At 36.3% G+C, this 22,788-nt stretch overlaps 1 protein-coding gene across 1 annotated transcript; it reads left to right on the forward strand.

The window, feature by feature from the left end:
• Positions 1-10,236: 10,236 nt before the first annotated feature.
• On the forward strand, positions 10,237-22,389 carry tbx2a (T-box transcription factor 2a). The gene is made up of 7 exons (XM_062988647.1): positions 10,237-10,634; positions 12,823-13,090; positions 14,547-14,693; positions 15,928-16,004; positions 16,264-16,430; positions 17,654-18,237; positions 21,271-22,389. Exons 1-7 carry the CDS (start codon positions 10,243-10,245, stop codon positions 21,676-21,678), a joined length of 2,043 nt encoding a protein of 680 aa, XP_062844717.1. The 5' UTR covers positions 10,237-10,242; the 3' UTR covers positions 21,679-22,389.
• The last annotated feature ends 399 nt before the right edge of the window (positions 22,390-22,788 follow it).

Raw genomic sequence — 22,788 nt, forward strand, 5'->3', positions numbered from 1 at the left:
TCCACGTCGATTCCAGACGCCTACGCTCACCCCGTGTTATCACTTTATTACAGGTTAACTGCACGTCTCGGTGCCCTCCAACCCAAGCTGGAGAAATAACGTCCGCCCCCGTCGGCCCCCGTTTCTGTTTATCACCGGGAAGAGCTTCAGGACGGGGCTCTCTGCTTTACGGTTTCGACCCGGCCTGACCTAACACGATATCAAATGTGTCCCAGGTGTGGAGAGCGAGCGCAGAGGTGAAAGTGGCGTCGCCAACACGAGATTGATGACCCCCTTCCTGCCCTCTGATGTGGACGGTTGTGTTTCGCCGAGGGAAGCACAGGGACTCGGCCGGTTCTTCGGCCGTGGCGATTGAGGAAAAGCAGAAACCTTTTCGCTGAGGGTTTTCCACGTACTGCCGTCCCTTGTGCCCCCATTTCACAATATGATTCTACATTTCAATGCAGCTGATTAATGCAACTAAATATAGACATTTTGATCTCAAAACGAGAGTGTTTATAGTATGTGATGAAAAGGTTTTAATTTTTATTCCTGCCCAAGCCGAGAACCTTTTACGAGTTCGCTGATGTGGATTCTTGTGAGTTTGCAGCCGTAGAATCATCAGGAGAAGAGAAGAGCTGCAACTAATACCTCCCGACCCCTCCACCCTATTTCCAGACTTGGCCCGTCTTATGGCTTTGATTACAAGTTATTACCCCTGTAAGCCGGGGAGCCATTCGTCTTGTGTGGGAGCGCTGAGCTCACTTCCTCACTCGGGCCTGCACTGTCATACGGCTGCAACCCCATCTCTGCATTTTCCCCCTCCTCCGCCTTGTTTGAGCATCCGGCAAGACAGACCCTCATAACTTCATCAGTTGCTGGTTTCCTTTAATGGGTCCCATACTTTATCTAAAAATGGAACCGTTCAGACTAAAATAGGCTATGAAAAGGAACTTCCAATAAAGGAATAAATGTCCTTCCTTTCTAGATCTTTTGGGTTTCTTTGGATTCTCTCTCCAAGAATTTTAAGGTGTCTTAAAACACAAAAACCTTCCTGGGAAAGGAATTTTTGGTAGTACCTTCAGTTTTTAAAGCGTAGGCGGATCATTAACATCATTTACAACTCTCTGGTTTGGGCCTGCAGCTCGTGTCGCAATAGCTGTGATTATATTAACCAGGCAGCCCTCATGATGCCTCCTCTCACATACTCCCACCAACCCATAAGATCTATAACATTCCTATAAGAAATGCAGTGCTGATGTGCAAAGAGATTGACCTGTGAAGTTAATACAGGCGAGGCTGAACTCCCGGCGGCCCGGGCTGCCTTTGATCAGTGGCGGATCACCTCAGCGAGGCGGGCTGCGTGGATGACCTTTTTAAGGCATCCCAAACATTTTGGGCCACATGAAGATGACTAGGAGCTTCAAAAGTGCAAAAGAGAATGCTTCATTAGGTCATGTGAGCCGTGTTTCCTACCAGTAATGATAGCATGATTGTTTTAACTCTGAATGTGGTAGAAAAGTCAGCTTTGGCTACCTGTTAACATGATTTCTGATATTATTAAATGAATAATCATCAAGTATTAATCTCTTCTTCAGGCAACATTTGGTTCTTAGTACTGTTTCTCCTTCAGGGTATTAAAAGCATGTCCATACCTTGGTGCAGAAACAACTAAACCACAATATACTGGGTTACTTTAAAGAGTAGAACATCATTAAAGCCCAATACTCCAAGGCCAAACCCAAGGAATGACTGGCATGTGTGATATACATCTTTCTGGGATATAAAATTGAAGAAACTCCTGATATAAACAACTATAGTGACTATATATTTTATTAAAATGAATAAATGAGTTCATGATACATTTACTTTTTCATATACTGAACATTAAAGCACCAGGTACCAAACCTGTCTACTCGGATCTATTAAATACTTTATGCAACAATTTGTAATAGTAATAAAAATATAGAACTCATGGATTCTGTTTCTTTTAAAATTTTAGCTGGTTTTACACATATTTTTAATTAAACTTTTTATTATGTAAAGTTATATGGACATACAGAATTATGGATGTTACATTATCAACTATAATATCAACTATATGGATACAATATACAATATCTATAACACATTATTAAATATAAATCAGTACCTTGTTATAACTCATATAAATCATTTACTTTGGCTTGTCTTAAACTTTTACACTAAATTTCACGTATAAAATAATGTAAAAGAATAAAATAGGTACAAAATCAAGACTTTATAGTTTTAATAAGTTATTATTGTATTATTGTAGTAATTCAGTTACAGTTCATTTTTAATTCGCTCATTTGTTCACATGTTTAATCTAAACAAAATGAAGAGATGAAATCAGGTGTTGGAGACAAAAAGACTTTATTAACTCAAACAAAATCATTAGACAAAACAAACTTAAATCTGCTCCTTTGTTCCAGGAACAAAACGAAACAAATCGACCTTCAAGCTTTTACTGACTCTGATTTCAAACGTGCTGACAGACATAAATACAAACAATCAGGATTCTAAACAGACTCATAAATCACAAAGTGAAGGTACGAGATTTAAAAATGACATCGTTGTACTTCTGATCCATTTCTTCATACATGTTTCTTTAAACCGTCTTGACAATCAGTTGATGAAGAACATGTTACACATTCGGGTAAAATGGTAATACCACTGTCCTGTGATGGACTGGCGACCTGTGCAGGGTGTTTCCTGCCTTTCGCACAGTGAATCAGACCCACCGCGACCCTGAATCTAATAAATTGGTGGTAAAACATACAATGAATGAATGAATGAATGAATGAATGAATGAATGAATGAATGGTAATAACACTAATACGCGCACAACGTTTACCACATTTGAATATTAATTATAAAACCAGTCTGTTTTAAGTGTGAAATACAAAAACAGACTGTTTAATAGTGAATATAAAGTAGAGAACATCATGATTATTTTACTTCTTCTTTTACTTTATTTTTCCCTGTATTCCTAAACTTTTTTCTATACGACTTACTTTCAGCTTGTTTGGCATTTTTAATATTTTATTTAGTTGATTTTTTCCTATACAAAATATATGTGTGTGTGTGTATCATTTAAATAGAACTGTATCTTCGTTTTATGTGAAATGCTTTGCATTTATCTTGAGATTTATTGAAAGGATTCCTTTCCCGTTAGGGTTTAAATAGACAAAAGCTTACAGTTTGATGATTAGGTTACTTACATCATATTAGAATTACTTTAAAATTTAGAATTCACGTTCAAAATATTCGTAGATATGTTTTAAATGTGGTTATTTTATTAATATATATTTTACACTTTTTTTTAAATGGTCTTTTTGTAAGTGAATGATTAATTATTTTTATTTCATGTTAAATGCACACCTACAATCTGTACACATCTAGGACTAATAATTACCTGTCTATACCTTGTTTATTATTTCTTATAACAGAAGGTCTTTAATGTCGCATTAGAGTTTCAAATCGCCAAACACTCTCAAGAAAAGTTGCGTTTTAACAACAGAAATATCACAGCGATTTAATTTAATTTGTAGGCCTACTTTTGGTTTTGTTCATTTTTTATTTTATGTTTAGAGTTAATCTTTTTTTTAAATAATTTAGTGGCACATATTGCTGTTAGTTTTTTAATATATTAAAGTGTGCATTCTTGCTTTAAACCTGCGTTAGTAATATCTAACTGTTAGAGTATTTGAGAGTTGTTCCTTACATGTTTAGTTATCTTTATTTAGAGATATCATTACTGATAAAAAAAAATGGCATGTTTTAAAAAAAAAACTATGTAAGAAAACATAAAAATATTTTCCCTCAATAAATTCCCCTTTATGTTTATACAGATAGACCCGAGCTCTCTCATAACCTTACCTGTTTACTTTGGTTAAAACCTGGAGAAATACCAAACCAATTGTTTAACAGCTTATTACTTCATTTAAGAGAAGCTTAATCGTGATGTTGACTTGATGACATGTTTTAAGGCCCCACACAAAAATAACACACACATTCGTATTAGGGTCTTTATTTCTTCCTATATCATATGTTTATATTCATATATATTCATGTTTGCTTTTTATATGCTTGATAAGTTTTATATGTCTTAAAAAGAATCTGAAGTTAATTCTCTGTTTGCTGTTTATTCGGGTGAAAATAGTGGCAACATTAAAAGGAAATGCATTTAAATTCTAATGATATATTTATCAATTTATATATTTACCATTTACGTTTTTGGAAGCCCATAAAATAATGAAAACGTGTAAACAACCCAAACAAAATATGACTCCAAATATCACGCTGTGAATAAAAGCACCTATATTGTTATATTAACCCAGAGTTAATCAGTAGCTGAATCAACTTTAACAGTAGAAATAATGTAAGGGTAAACTGCAAGTATCAAAGTATTTAATTATTTTAACTGCTTTACTATTAAATCAACCCACGTTGATGTGAGTCCAGCTCTGCAGAATGACCTCAACACTGCAGGGTTTGGACATTTGGGTCCAGCAGGTGATGGATTGGCATCTGTATTCCTGTAAAAAAATATATATATGTATATATAAAATTCCCATCCAAGCCACTTGAAAATAGTAAAATGTTTGGATTGCACACAAAAGCCGGTTGTGGTGCAGCTACTCCGGGCAAAACTGCAACCACACAAAATAATTAACACTGTCAGGTGATTTATTGCTTTAATCTTTGATTCGAATCTAGTCAAATTGATTTACCAATAGTATTCGTTTATCTTCATGATCTATGAAGTGATCTTAAAATCGTTTTTGATATTTATATTTTAAAACACATCATGTTTAACACCACTGACACTGAAGAAAGCAAAGTGTGGCGGGTTCAGATGTTTTGTAGATATACAACTTAATACTATCAAATATAATAATGGGTTTATTAACGAAGATTAAGTTTTTTCTGGTTCATTCAATGCAAGACGCAAAATCATCAAGATACTCTATGTACAAAAATAAAGGTCTAGAACACTGAGGTGCAGGTATTAATAATGTTCATAATCCTTATATAGAACACTAGAACTAGGATTATAAATAAACTACAACCCTGAGAAGGCTAATGATCAATGTAGAAATATAGCACCAAGTTTCAAAAGATTTCAAAAATAAATGGTAAATAATCATTGTAGATGCGTTCCACAATTAATATATAATTTAATATAATTTAACAATACTGAGAAATCTCAGAATTGTGAAGTTAAAGATTATATTAAGTTGCAGAAGACTAAGAAGTTCCAAAAGTGAAAACGTTTATGATCACTGTGAAATGAAACACAAGAAGTAAAAACAGGGAAATTATTTGTGGAATACTAGAACACTGAAAGGTTGGAATTGAGAGTCTAATGATCATAACATACATCAGGTGGAAGTAAATAAATGGGTTGAAAATCATGATCAAATGGACGCTTGAAAATGTATTATTATTGTTATTATTATTTTAAGAAATGCATTCTGTTTTGATATGCCACCTTTATGGTGTGTTCCGGGCATCAATATAGAATACTCAGACCTATATGCCTGAGTATGCACTGTTGCTTTGCTATAAAAAGGATGATACTAGACCAATATTCTACTCAGTATTTTGTCTCTTGTGTTATATTTCTTGGGTGATTTGGACAGACTCACAAAGACCCCACACATTAAACGTGCTTAAATAACACCTACAGTGAGACAGTGATGTGGGTTCAACTGGACTTTTATAAACACCGTGTGTTATTTCACTGCAGTAGGTGTGTTAATTTCAGCCTGTATGTGTGTTTCTCCAGCACAAGATGTGTCCGTCCTATGGCCTATACTGGGCATTTAGCTTTGATTACCACAGTAGTTACAGGGCTGCCCAGTGCAAATAAACAGGCACAAGCGTCTTGTTGACTTGTGTTTATATAATTACCTCGATGAGCACATACACAGCAAATCATTAACTTCCTTCGTGTGGGGTTAATGTGCTTTCTTTCAGTAAGCTCCTTACAAACAGACTACCTCTGCAAATGCACCGATGAGATGCTTTATGCAGCAATTATCGAATAAATAATGGAGCCCATTACAATGATTGTCCATCTACTGAAAGTATTGCATTTGAGTCCTGCAGTATTTCCCAAGCTACGTTTGTATACTTGAATTACAGACTGAAAATAGCACCAAATATGTCAGTATTACATTTTGCAGGGTCAAATCATTTCACAGATAATAAGGAAGAAGGTAAATGTGGTGGACTACAAGCTGTCAGAAAAAAAAAATCAATAAGTCAGTATAAACTTTTATTATCAATAAATCAAATGAATAACCTAACAATGCTATTAGAAATGCATGCACATGTGGCAGAATAAAATCTCAACTTGCTGTAAATGTTTTAAATTGAACAAATGACTAAATACTGGAACAGTGACACGTTGCTAAAATAAAAAGTAATATTTAATATATGTGAGGAATTCACACAGACGCAATACACAAATCAATAATAGATAAACATATAGTATTGTACACACACAATTAATAAATAATCATCTGTATGCTGTATTATTATTATTATTATTATTATTAATGCTAACACTGCACAATATACATTTGAATACTAGTGAGCTCTAAAATGAATTGTTGGTCATTTATTTATTTTAGAATATAAAGAATCATTACTAATAAAGAAATTTCTCAATCAAGACTCAATCAAGTCGTTTTATTAAATTAATTAATCTAAGAAATATTCCTATTGATAGCACATTTAATAATGCATTTAATAGATAAATAGTGCACTGTTTTGGCTTTTATTTCACTTCACCGAATGTCCCTGCTGGAATCCCTTCAACCAAAAAGTTCCACCTGCTGTCTTACCATGAAATCCCGAATCCACAAGCTGCTTCAGATCCACACGCTCGGTCATCCGTGAGCTCCTAACATCCACACACCCCCTCAAACAGCTCCTGACTGGGACGTAAATTTAGACAAGGCCCCCATTCGTTTAAGACTCAAGGATCTCAGGACGAGCATCGAGCTCCGACTGCAGAGGTTTGAGGAGCAGAAGCGCAGGAGCGACCTGGAGCTGCTCCCCTTCTCTCGGGACTGCTGGAGTCAGGCAGGAGTCAGAAATCATCACGCAGGAATCAGGAATCAGGAAGGTATCGACACCAGGGGTTTTCCTGTGCTGAATTATGTAGAGTTTGGAATACAGAAGTTGTCTGAAGTGCCAAGTTGTGAATTTGCATAATATCTGGTTCAGTGGCTTCAAAACAAAGTTTTTATTAAAATATGCACCTTTGTATCATATCTGCAATATTATTTTAATGTACTGATGCTTGATTTAGCTGTTTTATGTATTATTTTCACCTCCTAGAAAATAAGTTGTGTTTCATGTAATACAACTGCTATTAAAATATTCTGTTTAGATATAAAATTTGGATTTATTTAACACTGCAAAAAAGGAAGAGACCACATGTTGCCCTTGTTAATGCACTATAAAACACTAAAGCTTCAAAAGTGACTAAACTAAACCAATGTCTGTTTATGTCTAATTAAATGCAGTCCTAAATCTCCCAGCTTCTGTCATTATATTAATTTTTGGGAGGTAATTTATACCATGGTATAATACAAACCTATTATATTAAGAAACTATAATACAGTTTTAACTCATGTATAGGCCTGCTACTCACAATTCTGAAGCATTATAGCATTTTCCTCGCGTCATAACACCTGATACCTGTCCAAATACTTGCCCCGCCCTCCCTCCATTTAAAAAAACAGCTACTGACCTTGTTACTGTACCAGAAGGCGAATTTTTGGATTATTTATGATGCCATATTTCCTTATGCCCAATCAAGCGTTCCAAAGTTCTGCTGCACATAATTTGAGACAAACCTTTAAAATGGCTCTATTTTGCAGCATGTTTTATGCATTAATATTAATATTAATATTTATCCATTAATATTTTAATGGTTTACTGCATACCTATACACGGTTGAATCACTACCAGACATTTTCGGACTTTGGAATGCAAAACATTACATAACACATCATTTAACCTTAATGTCAAAATTAAGACATTCAGCGAATAATCTACTGTAGAATAATAGTACTGTTTTATATTTTAAACAGAATAAAGTGCACATCATGTTGGTCCATCTAGGACTTGTTGAAAGGCTTTCACTAGGTCTCGTTGGTGCAGTGCACACTGAGCGCATGGGTGCACGCTGTTTGAGGACTCGGGGGGTAAATATGAAGTGACACGGGCCAGGTTCTTATTGTAGGACCCCAGCCGACTGGCGCCAAGCGGCCTTTTAACAAACAGCGGAGTCCCACTTAATCAGGGAGCGCGGACGGAGCCTCTTAAAGGCCTCGCTTTAGCTTTTCCAGCGTGGAGAAAAAATGCGCACGGGTCAGCGTTAAAATGCACTTTATTAAATATTCTCAATAAAAAACATTTTGTGCCCAGCTTTGCCAAAAGCGAGGGTTAAAAATAGGGCATTCAGATGCAAATTCTTAACAAAAATGCGCACACTTGCGCACTGTTGAGCTGATTTATGCAGAAATACTGATATGATATGTTGTTGAATTTACGTTTACTTTTTCGGCATTTAGCCCAAACGACTTACAGTAGAGTGACAGTATACAGTCTGAGCAATTAAGGGTTAAGGGCCTTGCTCAAGGGCCCAGCAGCAGCAACCTGGCGGTGGTGGGGCTTGAACCAGCGACTCATCAATTACTAGTCCAGCACCTTAACCGCAAAGCACAACAAACATGTCTTTAACATGTTTAAAATGAAAAGGAATCTAAATGAAAATTATTAAATGTTGTCCCAATAATCACTGGGTGATACTATGGTGTTGTCAATTTTTGTTTGGTTGGTTGGTGTTTTTTTCTGTAATTATGTCTTAAATGTATAACTGTGTATACATGTCCTAAATATATATGTATATAAGTGTTCTAAATGTATATGTGTGTATAAATGTCCTAAATGTATATGTGTGTATAAATGTCCTAAATGTATATGTGTGTATAAATGTCCTAAATGTATATGTGTGTATAAATGTCCTAAATGTATATGTGTATAAATGTCTTAAATGTATATGTGTGTATAAATGTCCTAAATGTATATGTGTGTATAAATGTCTTAAATGTATATGTGTGTATAAATGTCTTAAATGTATATGTGTATAAATGTCTTAAATGTATATGTGTGTATAAATGTCCTAAATGTATATGTGTATAAATGTCTTAAATGTATATGTGTGTATAAATGTCCTAAATGTATATGTGTGTATAAATGTCCTAAATGTATATGTGTATAAATGTCTTAAATGTATAACTGTGTATAAATGTCCTAAATATATATGTATATAAGTGTTCTAAATGTATATGTGTGTATAAATGTCCTAAATGTATATGTGTGTATAAATGTCCTAAATGTATATGTGTGTATAAAGGTCCTAAATGTATATGTGTGTATAAAGGTCCTAAATGTATGTCTCTTAAGTGCACAACTTATAACTATACAAATTGTGGTGTACCCAAAATGATTGGGTTCATTGGCGACCTTTTATTTAGCTATAAACACAGAGCAAGTGTCAATAATTCAAGTACAAATACCATCAACATCCCTAAAAATCTTTTACACTTCATTTAAAAGCAAGAACGAACTTGCAGCACTTTTGAACCTACGTGCGCACTTTTTGCTTGGCATGCGGTTTTCAGTGTTCCAATCACCATAAGCACCATAAGTGCTTGTTTTTTAACTCGGTTGGGGGTGGGATTTCCACATCTTTCCCCTGTCATTGGTTAATATTTCATCCTGTTGACATGTTTTCTGGCTGCAGATTTTTCCGACACCTTGACGCTCCCCCTCCGCTTCACCACGCCCTCTTTCTGGCCGTATCCGTCAGGGTGACGCCCACTGTGCGCCGCGATTGGTGCGCAACGCGTAAAATCGACAATCAAGGCGCTTTGGATCATTAGTGTGGGCGACACGGAGGAGGAGGGACGCGCAAAGAGGACGAGCGAGTGTCGGGAGACGAAAAGTCACGCTGAGCTCCGGGTGAGTTTGGTGTGTTTTGGAGCTGCTGATCGTCCCGGGACAAATTCTGTTCTGCCAAGACTTGAGTGTCAATGTTGTTCTGAAGGATAATATTAACCACTACATTGGAGCATCATTACCAGGACTAACCAGCTCATTCCAGATTTCCAGACACTTACAGCTTCGTTTCGATCCTTATTTTTTGTGGATGCACCCATGAGAGATCCGGTTTTCACGGGGACCGGCGCTATGGCTTATCACCCGTTCCACGCGCACCGGCCCGCCGACTTCCCCGTGTCGGCGTTCCTCGCCGCGGCGCAGCCCGCCTCCTTCTTCCCGAGCCTCGGGCTGCTCCCCAAGCCTCTCGCCGAGCACGCGCTGTCAGGAGCCACGGAGGTCGGTCTGCACGCGGCGCTGCACGCTCACCACCATCACCACGCGCACCCGCAGCAGCAGGCGGCCGCCGCCGCAGCGCACCTCCGTGCCCTCAAGAGTCTCGAACCCGAGGAGGAGGTGGAGGACGATCCGAAAGTCAATCTCGAAGCCAAGGAGCTTTGGGATCAGTTTCATAAGTTCGGCACTGAAATGGTCATTACCAAGTCGGGGAGGTGAGTTCATTCGTATATAATATTCTATAATATAATACAGTATTATATAATATATATATTTAATTTATATTTAATTTAAACTAAATTAGTAAAAGGTTAATGAGTGAAAAATATAAATATTTTAGGCCAACATGGTTTAAATGTTGCGTAGGTGATATTATATTATATTATATTATATTATATTATATTATATTATATTATATTATATTATATTATATTAATTATATTATATTATATTATATACATATGTATAGAACAAGCCAATATATACCAATATGGCTCAGATTTGTATGCAGTATAAAGTAAAAGATGAAGATAAAGAAAAAAATTAAAATATATCAATATTTTAGAATTTTGAGGCCAACATGGTTCAAATGTTGCATAGGTGATAAGTTATAGTATAGTATAGTATAGTATATTATAGTATAGTATAGTATAGTATTAATTATGTATAGAACAAGCCATTATATACCAATATGGGTCAGATTCATATGTAGTAAAAAGTAAGAGTGTAAAATATAAATATTGTAGAATTTTGAAGCCATTATGGTTCAAATGTTGCTTGTGCAGGTTCATGCAAACTTATTGTGTATATTTTAAAGGCCACGTTGGTTTTATTTTGCAGGCCAATATGAAAAGCATGTCTTAGCCTACCAACATTATTATTATTATTATCGCTGTTGTTCTTATTAAAAGTAGTAGTAGTAATAATAGTAGTAGTAGTATAATTATTATTTTTATTCCACTATGGATCAACTGTTGCTTTTTCCACCGAATGTAATTGTATGTAGTTTATAAAGGTGTGTTTTTGTACACCAGTGTTGGTCAAAGGTGCATGTATGTAAGGCCTATTTAAAACCATAACACTTTATTTTACAGGCTATTATGAGTCAAGTATTTTAGGCCATTTGCACAAAAGAAAAATAATAACAGGACATAATAAATATAACAGTACAATGTGGATCAGTGGTTTCTTGTGTACATAATAAATATTGCAGTGATTTTAAAATACAGTCGTTTTGTTTATTTTAAAGAATAAATTATTTCAGACATGCTTTAGTCTGTTGAAAAATACATACTGTATTTATATTATATATAAAAAAACAGGCATGTTTTTGTAGGTTTATATAGTTTAATATTTGCCTTCCATTGAGAACTATGACAATAAGACAACATGAGATCATTAATGACAGATAATAAAGACATAAGCAGAATTCGTTTTGTTTTGTACCTGAATTATTAATCACGCTCTGAAATAATGTGATTAATGTTAATTGTTTGTGTCTCGTCATAGCATTGAAATGAAAATGAAGCAGAAATGAAGCATTTTGAGACCGCTTTGTTCCACTATATTTATTCTGTACAAAGAAGTTATTGTGTCAGGTCCATATAAATACACAGACTGTACTGGTGCACTGGTAATGCTTTTAGATACGATGTGCTCATATGTAACACAATGAAATGTAATCACACAGTTTTATGCAAAAAAATGAAAGTGAAAATAAGTTAAATATGGGATTTACTGCAAATGTTAGTGCACTACATTTAATGTATTAGAAAAAATAAAGCACTAGGGCTAAATTAAAAAGTGGAATCACTTTTGCGCATCTTTAATAAATTTTTAATTCAGCAAATAAACACCAAGTGTGCAGTGAAACTGTAGCTTAAGACTTTTTTCCTATAGCATATACATTACTTAATATTTATAAATATACTCTGCATCATGCAAAAATGAAAGTGAAAATAAGTTAGCATATTTTCCAGATAGTACACAATGAAATATATTTTTTACAAATGTTAGTGCACTGTGTTTTAAATTATTTACCAAGTTTAATATATTAGAAAAAAATAAAACAGTTAGGCTTTAATAAAAAAAAGAGGAATCACTTTTGCGCATCTTTAATACACAAGTGTGCATTAAAATGTGCAGAAGTTTGTGGCCTGTGGTTAATGTATTCGGTTGCTGAAACTGTAGCTTAAGCTTCATAAATGTTTATAAATATATTCTGCATCATGCTGATGTTAGGATTTTTAACTCTTCCACATTTGTTTTGGAAAGCGTGATCATGCGCAAAAGTTAAACGCTCATTTGAACGCAAACAGTGTTTACATCATTTTATTTACATAAATTAAAATACAGAGACCTTATTAGAAACGCTAACATGCACGTATGCATATTTGCGCACAGGAGAATGTTTCCTCCGTATAAAGTGCGGGTGAACGGCCTGGATAAGAAGGCCAAGTACATCCTGCTGATGGACATCGTAGCGGCCGACGACTGTCGCTATAAGTTCCACAATTCGCGCTGGATTGTGGCGGGGAAGGCGGACCCGGAGATGCCCAAACGCATGTACATCCATCCGGACAGCCCTGCCACGGGGGAGCAGTGGATGGCCAAACCGGTCACCTTCCACAAGCTCAAACTCACCAACAACATTTCGGACAAGCACGGATTCGTAAGTGATGCGAATTTTTAAATACATGCGCGCATTATAAAGGGGGTTTGCGGTTTTCTTTCTATAACGCATGGAGGTGCATGTGTCATTTTGGGAATTTTTATTGATGATTATTGCAAGTCTATGGCACACACAGATTTAGCCCATATGAGGCTCAGTGGAGCTTTTGTATCATGGTAGCTTTGTGCCATCCAAATACATGCGTATTTACAGTAACATCATGAATTAAAATACTTAAAACATATTGAGACTACATATAGATTACATTGGCTAAATAATAAGACTGTGTAAACACCTATATTACAGTTTACAGTGTTTTCTGTAACTAAGGGGTGTAAAGAGATTGCCATGGTGCATATACATGTTTTAGTATATGTATATTAAATATAATGTATAAAATGCAGGGCAATCATTCCTCATCCTGTAGGGAAAAATAAGCAGCCACATAATTCTGGATTGCTGTAAACATATTCGAAACATATTCCAAAAGTAAAATATAAAATATGAACATTCCCATGACACTGAATTTGTCTTATAGACAAGAAATGGAACATTCCACTCTCAAATTATATCAATACTTAATTTGCATGTATTCTATAACTCCCCCAGCCCCCTCCCCCTGTTTTTTGGCCCACATATACACCCTTTGAAGACTCAAGGAATTTACATTCCAACAAGTAAACAACCCCAGCTCAGTTAATGCAGAATTTCCATGTATTACCAAACAAAAAATGCACCGGTGCAGAGATCCTGATCAGGTTCTTAGGCCATTAGGCCGAGTTTTGTAGGCCTCTTACGACGACCTTTGGCATCTTTTCGGATCTCATTATCCTGCGGGAACTGTTAGATCCCCAAAGTGTTTTCAGTCACTGGCCCCTTAAGTGCAATTTAGCGAGGAAAGCTTGCGGGGTGATTGCTTTAAAAAATAAATGCCACAGGGTTTTAAAGAAAACCTGGTTCCACATGCTAGTCAGAGGCTGTGGGTTAGCACATGCTTTTCTTTCATGGCTAAATGCAACATGGCACAAGAGTAGATTTTCTATACCGACCAGAAATGCTTCCAATTATTTCAACAATGGTTATTTAACAAATTATGTGTGCCACCGTGGCTTAGATCTAAATTATTAGTCGACTATTTTAGCTAAATTACTGCCACTGTAGCTTTGTGTAATGTTTACTACTGATGACTATATGTTCACTGCTATCAAAAATGTAATTGTCAACAACAGATTAGCTTAATAATTAACATTTTATTAATAAACATTGAATACACTGATTCTGAAAACTCAAAACAGCCTATATGAAGAATAAATTGAGAGATCTAACAAAAGTCCTATCTATCTATCTATCTATCTATCTATCTATCTATCTATCTATCTATCTATCTATCTATCTACCTACCTACCTACCTACCTACCTACCTACCTACCTACCTACCTACCTATCTATCTTCCAGACCATTCTGAACTCCATGCACAAATACCAGCCCAGATTTCACATTGTTCGCGCCAACGACATCCTGAAGCTGCCCTACAGTACCTTCAGGACGTACGTGTTTCCAGAAACGGACTTCATAGCCGTCACTGCCTATCAAAACGACAAGGTGAGTAACAGTAAGCAGTATAGATTGTTGTATCGATCTTGTGAGAGTCTCTTTCAGTGTAGTCTACCTGTGGCAGAGTTGAAATTTGGCTCGGCTAAATGCAAGAGGATCCCAATGCATTTTCTTTAAATCCAATTTGATTCATTTAGTTTAGCATTTATTAATCAATCTTTTCTTTCATTATTGTCCTTGGCTGTTGAGTGTTGGGGTCAGCGTATTTCATCGAACAGAAATGGTTTCTTTATCCAAAGCAGATAAATGCTTAACATCTGAGTTCAGAACTAGAGCTGAAATGGCATCATTATAGATTTTACAGACCAGAATGTAATGAGGTAAAGTGTATGAGGTGTGTGGGTTTACAGTGAAAGTTACTCAGACTTTAGAATGCAGAACTTTTTTTTATACCAGTGTCACCAAATAAACTAAACTTCCTCTTGTTTTGAAATCTACAGGACATAATATTGCTAATAATTGGTTTGCAATAGTCATTGAATTGTGTCTAATTTGGGTAAGCATGTAAACGTTGGTGGGTACAATTATTGAATGCTTATAAACAACCTTAAATATTTTCAATAACTTAGTGAAGAAATTAATGACCACTAGATGTAGAATTAATAGGAAACAGAAAACAGAATGTTTTGTTGTTCTTTAATGTTTTTTATGTTATTAATTTAAGTGTAGAGCTTATTGTTATTATTATTTTAGTAGTAGTAGTAGTAGTAGTGGTAATAGTAGTAGTGGTGTTATTATTACAATCATTATTATTATTAGTAGTAGTAATAGTAGTATTGGTGTTATTACTATTATTGCTGTTATTAATTATATGAAATACATGTCATTTAAAGAAAAACTGGTCTTATATTACATGCAAAACATCCTCCAGTGTTACTTTTAACAAACAGGATGTTGTAAATGTCTTCTTAAAAAGCACCACATTAAATGTTGGCTAAATTCTAGTAAGTTGTGTTATGAAATGATGATGGAATTAAATAATCAGATTACAAACTGTGTGTATTTTTGTAGTGTGTATCAGTATATCAAGGCACTTGGTGGATACTGGCTTTAAGTGTGGTTGTGCCTATATTTTGGCATTTGACATGCTCAGGCACTTGCTCAAGGGTCCAACCGAATGGACCCATGGCATTGGTGTGGCTCAAACCCCCCAACCATTTAATCAAATGAACTGAACTGCTTTTCCATCACTTACACTGTTTACCTTTTTCAACCCCCATAGATCACACAGTTGAAAATAGACCACAACCCATTCGCCAAAGGATTCAGAGACACGGGAAACGGCAGGAGAGAGAAGAGGTACAGCGTTTAAATTATTATAAATAAAAAATAAGAAAGATAGATAGATAGATAGATAGATAGATAGATAGATAGATAGATAGATAGATAGATAGATAGATAGATAGATAGATAGATAGATACTTTATTGATCCCGAAGGAAATTATTGAAAATTTATATACTATAAATGTATATACTACTGTACATATTTAACTACTGCTAATGTGTGTATTGTGTGTTTGATTCGGATAGTAATTTGATTCCTGATTCGTTGTTCAGGAAGCAGTTGACTCTTCCATCGCTGCGTGTTTATGATGAACCGAGCGCTAAAGAAGACGGAGCCGATTCCGACTCTTCATCCTGCGAGCCGACGAGTCACAGGGAATCGATTCACTCTCCAATAGGAGCATCGTCAAGCCCGCTTAAATACAGCATGGCCAACCGAGGTAATTATGTATGTTCATTAACTACTTCGTCCTGGTCAGGGATGCAGTGGGTGCTGTTTTATTTAAAACACAAAATTCTATTACATGATACAGTATGTTCTGGATGTGAACAAATTTTTAATGCATACGGTTTGTGGCTTTTTTGCATATGACTACAAGATAGTGCAGGTCTTACACAGGTCCTGTCTGTGTGCACATTAGTATGTTCTCCCCAGGTTCACATGTGTTTGCCCCAGGAACTCTGGCCTCTCCGCTACCTTGATAAAAAAAACAGAGCATCTTTTTTATTCAAAGGCTCTCCAAAACACACCAAACATCCTCGGCCATTCATCACTTCAGAAATTATTTGTCTTTTATTATGGACCCCTCCCTCCATATAAAAATAGTCTTCTTTATAAATGGTTATATGCATGTAGTATTAAAATAATGTGACCTCTATGTGATCTTTATATGGCTGGGCACTGATGTTGGTCAAGAAAGCCTCAGCTGATGTTCCGGTTCATTCCAAGGCTGCTCAGTGAGGCTGTGGTCAGGGATCTATGCAGGACACTGGAGTTTCTTAAAATCAAGCTTTTCTTCATGTCTTTATAGAGCTTACTGGCGGCTTACTTAAGGGCGTCCCAATACTTTTGCTCATGTTGTTGATTAACTATTAAATGGGTTGTGATATTTCTGTGTTACACTAGAAGAACCGTTTAACGTAGCCGTGTAGCCCGTAGCCTGAGAATAGGCAGATCAGTCCGCTCAGAAACGCTACAAAGCACACCTCATAACCAAATGCGCCTCTCTCGCATGAATAGCACGTTAGCCAGAGGGGTATTGACATATTTGCCTTTCAAGTGTTTTGACCTCATTGTCTGAGGTAAACAAAACCCTTCTTGCCAATTGTGCCAGGAATGAAAGCTGGCACGAAAGAAAGGAAGCGGGTTATATGTAAAGCTGACAATGCTAAATCTTTCAGCCTTCGGAGGAAGTCCTTGAAGCACTTTTTTTTTCAAGCTTGGACTGGGTCGCTGGGTACGTTTTAGAATCTGTGTACATTTTGTAATTGTTCTTTGCTGTTGGTATCTAATGGAATCCAAACAAAACCTTCAAACAGAAGAAACAGAGACGTTCAGGCTCCTTTAAAGTTTTTGGGTTTATGAGGACATGTTCTCAGAAAAGTTGTGTGATGCCTCTAGGAAAGTCCTACACATATTTAAATCGTTTTGCTTAATTTTTAGATGACAAAACCTGCACTGAGAGTGACCAAGAGCTTGACATCCAGGATCAGAGGTCTGTGGATGTGAGTAGTCCAGATCTACAAGAAACAACATCTTTCAGGCCAAGCACTGAAGAACGGGTGAAGGACAAGAGCAGCCTTGAAAAGAAACAGGATTTTACTGATTCAAGACGAGAAAGCAGCTCTGCTTTTAGCATTAAGAACCCAGAGAAGGACAAGTCTGAGAGAGGAAACACTAAAGACTTTAAACCGTCCAGGAAGGACGGCAAAGACGGCTTCTCTCCCGTTCTGATCCAGACGGAGAGCCCGTCGTCCTTCAGTGCCAGTCACTTACAGAACCTGGCGCTGTCCGGCCTTCACGGTCAGCCTTTCTTTAACCCGCTGAGCGTGGCAGGGCAGTCGCTGCTCTTTCACCCGAGCCAGTTCGCTATGGCGCCTGGGGCCTTCTCTACCATGGGCATGGGGCACTTGTTGGCTTCAATGTCGGGAGCCAGCGGTCTAGAAAACGGAGGCCTTTCAGCTCAGGGCATTGCCACGCCTGGATCCTTCCCGTTCCACCTCTCGCAGCACATGCTCGCATCTCAGGTAAGAAAAAAACTGGGATACATTGTTTTAATGAAACTCTAAATTTTTGCACGTAAATATAACATTAAATTAGGACTACAAATGCTCAAGTACATGTTAGTTTGCAAGTGTTCTGAATTTGAGTACAACATGCTTATTTACTGGGGTTATGCTTAGGATTGTGTTAGGATTGGGAATAGGGTTAGAGTTTAGGGGTAGGGTTTTAGGGTTTGGGTTAAGGGTAGGGTTAGGTGTGGGGTTGGGATTTAGGGTTGGGTTAGGGTTAGAAACAGGTTTTAAGGGTAGGGTTTGTAGGTTAGGGTAAGGGATAGGGACAGGGCTTTAAGTTTAGGGTTGGGGTTAGGGTTAAGGGTTAGGGTAAGGGTTAGCGACAGGGCTTTAAGGGTAGGGTTAGGGTTATGGTAAGGGTTAGAGACAGGGCTTTAAGGGTATGGTTGGGGTTAGGGTAAGGGTTAGAGACAGAACTTTAAGGGTAGGGTTGGGGTTAGGGTTGAGGGTTAGGGTAAGAGACATGGTTTTAAGGTTAGAGTTGGGGTTAGGGTTTTATGTCTAGGGTTGGGGGTTAGGAACAGGTAGGGTTAGGGTTATTAAGATTATGGTTGGTGTTAGGAGTGAGGTTAGGGTTAGGATTAAGGTTTTGGTTGGGGTTGGAGTGGGGTTAGGTGGGGGCATTAGGAACTGATGATAATGGATGTCACTATGGATTAAACATCATATAGTTTATTTAGTGATTTAATACACTTGTTGGAAATGATTGCGAAGAACACATGAACTGAATCGTGGGTGGAGTGTCCACATATTCTTGGTCGTATACCGATCATTAGGATGTGATTTTTATAAAATAATAGGGGTATCCATAAGAGCATATGATATAATTGCTATTTACACTAGAAGTACATATAAATACCCGGTTCTTCTTTAATAAAGGCAGAATTAATATAGTACAAAATAAAGCACAGATATTTATACATGTTTAAAGTCAACTCTTACTGATCTCTGTCAATGATGCCTGGTGTTTTTCAGAACAAAACCTTTTATTTATTATTGAAGCATCATCCATTCAAAGCCTGAATAAGCCTCCATTCTATATCCATTATTCAAACTCGGCTTCTTTATATCCCTGTGGGAGTCAGTTTAATGCATACAAAGAACATCTTCTTTTGACCTGAGGTGAATCCGAAACCTGTCCAGTCATGTCATTCAGAACCCGTCCACACACATTCTGATCATTAACTGCCTGTATGTGCCTGTACGTACAGTATATGCAAGTGTTTTACCCTATTATACCTGACGGTTTAAATGAAGTTCAAATATTTTCAATAAGTGCTAGTATTTGGGCTAATTATATTTCCAAGCACTTAAACCCTATATATACCTGCTTTGGCTATTTTAGTAAACGCCTGTCAAAAAAATGGTTCTCTTAGTGTTTTGTATGGAACCTGTAGAGCTTCCTCCAAACAGCAGAATCAAACAACATGCTTAAAAAAACATGAACCATGTATATTTGATCATCAGCTAACAAACACTAATTAACCCCAGACCAGCGTTTTACTAAAGGTTTTGTAGGGTTTTGACCAAACCAAACATCAAATATCAAAACAACACTGATGTGTCAGTAATTGGCTTCTAATGTTGTTAATAGTATGAATGTGAAAGTAAAAATAACAATAATTAGAAATTAAATATATTAAACTATACCAGGCTACCTTAATTTAAGAGGTGCAAAGGCTTTATTATTAATACAGCCTTATAAAAGTGCCATAATGTATTTTAATACAGTAATAAAAATGCACAAGTGTTTACTCGTACAGTTCTACATATAACCTGTATGGGTTCCTCAGAAAGGACTAACCAAATGTCCACATGCACTCAGAGAAAACTCTGATGTATATTGGATTATTCACACATCCACTGGTCCTCCCAAGTTTCTATCTGCAACATCATATTATATTAAACATCTCTGTCATTGTGAGATATATAGTTTTCACCCAGGCAGGCATATCTAGTCATCATTTATAATAATAAAACTATTACATCATCTACTTCCACTACTTACTAAATGCAAATAATAATAATACAATATCTTTATTTCTCCACTGAATTACCTGTGTTTATTATTATTTGACCTATTTTAGGCCTTCTTTCTAAAGCAAAATGTAATTAATGATTTTTTTAACACCATGCCTCCAGTACCTACACATGATAAACCTGCTTACTGCATTTGGACAAGCACTTGTTGAATTGACTTTTTGCAAATAAATAAGCTGTTGTACTTTTTCAGTTTTAATAATCATGTTTTAGCAGTTTAATGCATTTTATTTTGCTTATAATTACTATTAACATAAACAGATATATGCTGTAATCTTTTTATTATTTTCTTATACTGCAAATGCAAAATAAAGCTGTTAAATATTTAGATTAGATTCAACTTTATTGTCATTGTGCATTTCTTATTTATTTTGTAAATAAGAAAGAAAATTTTCGTGTCTATGCCAATTTTAGCAATTTTCTTTCATATATGTTTAGAGTAATAAGGAAATTATTATAAAGTATTATGATTATAATGTAATATAATTAAGATATAAAATCCTACTTTTACTTTCCCTAGCTATATTGTTATCAGTTATAATAATAATGATTAATAATAATAATAATAATATAAATCCATTTAATGTATTAATATAAATTTAGTTTATTTAATGAAATACATTTCCAATATATATATGTGGACATTTCAGCGATTGAATCAAACAAAATTGTGTTTTAGTGTAGTGTAAATATTTAAGCTACTCGTTTTTATTTTATTTTGTATATATTCTCAGGCCTGTTGCTTAAGAATTGTTCATTCTGCACTTATTAGATAACATATTATGTTTATTAAAGAGCTCCTTCTAATTACAGCAAATAATTTTATTCCACATTTTAATAATAATAATAATAATAATAACAATAATAATAATTAATGCTTTTCTATTATTATCTCATTCTAAAACCCATGCTGTAACACTGCTTATTTCTTATTTCTTCCTCCAGGGTCTCTCCATGCCACCCTTCGGCGGTCTCCTCCCGTACCCGTACACGTACATGGCGGCTGCGGCTGCGGCTGCTGCAGCGGCCTCGTCTCTGCCAGGCGGCGGTGTCGCGTCGTGCCTCAGTCGCAGCGGCCTACTGAGCGGCTCCCGACCCCGACTGCGCTTCAGTCCCTACCAGATCCCACAGAACTCCGGCGTGCTGAACACTGCAGGAGCCGCGCATACCGACTCCGGCTCCGGGTCCTCGTCCAAACCGGGCAGCAGGGAGGCGAGTCCGGTACCGGAACCGCACGGATCCCCGCACACTCCCGCACAGGAGGCCGTGAACGAACTGCAGAGTATCCAGAGATTAGTGAGCGGACTGGAGAAACACCGGGGCGAGTCTCCGGGGCGAGAGACACCCAAATAAACGGCATGTCAAGGGTGCAAAACAGGCGCATCAAATCTGTAAAAACGCTCTTTTTGGGGTTCAGGAGGTTCTAGCCATGACCCTGCAATTAAGGACAAATTTAAATAAATAAAACCCAATAATTTTCTCTGAATTATTAAATAATGATCCAGAGGAATGAACTGACCCTCAGCTAACAGGACAATCTACACCCAAGGAAGCCCAAGATTTATTTGCGCCTGTCTGGACGTGATATGTATTCAGATTATTTATATGTAATATTCAAAACGAAAACAATCAAAATAATATGTAAATAAGTTGAGTCGGATTTTTAAAAAATGCCTTTTAATTTATTCATTGTACATTGTGGTGTAAATAAGCTACTAGACGTCTCGATTGCAATTCGTAATTTGTATCATTTATATTTGCCGGCAATTACCCGAGTGTACATGTATATTATCTCTGTGTGTGTGTGTGTGTGTGTGTGTGTGTGTGTGTGTGTGTGTGTGTGTGTGTGATATCACCTGGCTTTCTGTTTGCTAGGCTGCATTGCGGACGTTCTGATGCGATTTTTCAATACAGCGATGCACTAAAGCAGGGAAATCTCAGGTTCCTACATCTGTTTGCTTCTGTTTCTGTTTTTTAATAAATGTATCTGTCCAGGAGAAAGTCTTTAAAAGTTTTTTCGGCTACTTTTTGGGCATCTTCCTCGGTGCTGAATATTCGGGTAATTGATGGTTTTTGTTGCATTTGTTTTTCAATAAAAAAGGAAGATGTTGCACATTTTATGCTCAGATGTTTGTTCTCAGGTGTGGTTTATTGGTGCACCATTATTTATTTAAAGCACATACAATTTTAGAGCTAATTTTATTAATCTGAGGTGCTAAATTTGACCAGAATTACACTCCAAATAATTAGAAACTTATTTTGTATTATTTTAAGACTATAAGCTAGTTAAAAAATATATAATTACACTCGATTTAACTTTAATTTTTAAGCTAAAAGGTAACAGACTTGTGCTGTATATCATTAATATTCTGGTGGATTGTTGGAGCTGAACTACATTGAATTAGAACTTTAATCAAATTACATTTGCTTTGCTTGCTGCAAATATTCAATGATTTCTAATAT

This window comes from Trichomycterus rosablanca, chromosome 26 (genome assembly GCF_030014385.1).
Source record: "Trichomycterus rosablanca isolate fTriRos1 chromosome 26, fTriRos1.hap1, whole genome shotgun sequence".
Classification (NCBI taxonomy): Eukaryota; Metazoa; Chordata; class Actinopteri; order Siluriformes; family Trichomycteridae; genus Trichomycterus; species Trichomycterus rosablanca.

What these genes read in the sequence shown, in the direction of transcription:
- tbx2a (XM_062988647.1), top strand. Translation starts at nt 10,243, where the DNA reads ATGAGAGATCCGGTTTTCACGGGGACCGGCGCTATGGCTTATCACCCG. An exon ending in TTTCGGACAAGCACGGATTC is followed by an intron (nt 13,091 to 14,546) that starts GTAAGTGATGCG and finishes TCTATCTTCCAG; the next exon opens with ACCATTCTGAACTCCATGCA. An exon ending in ATACAGCATGGCCAACCGAG is followed by an intron (nt 16,431 to 17,653) that starts GTAATTATGTAT and finishes CTTAATTTTTAG; the next exon opens with ATGACAAAACCTGCACTGAG.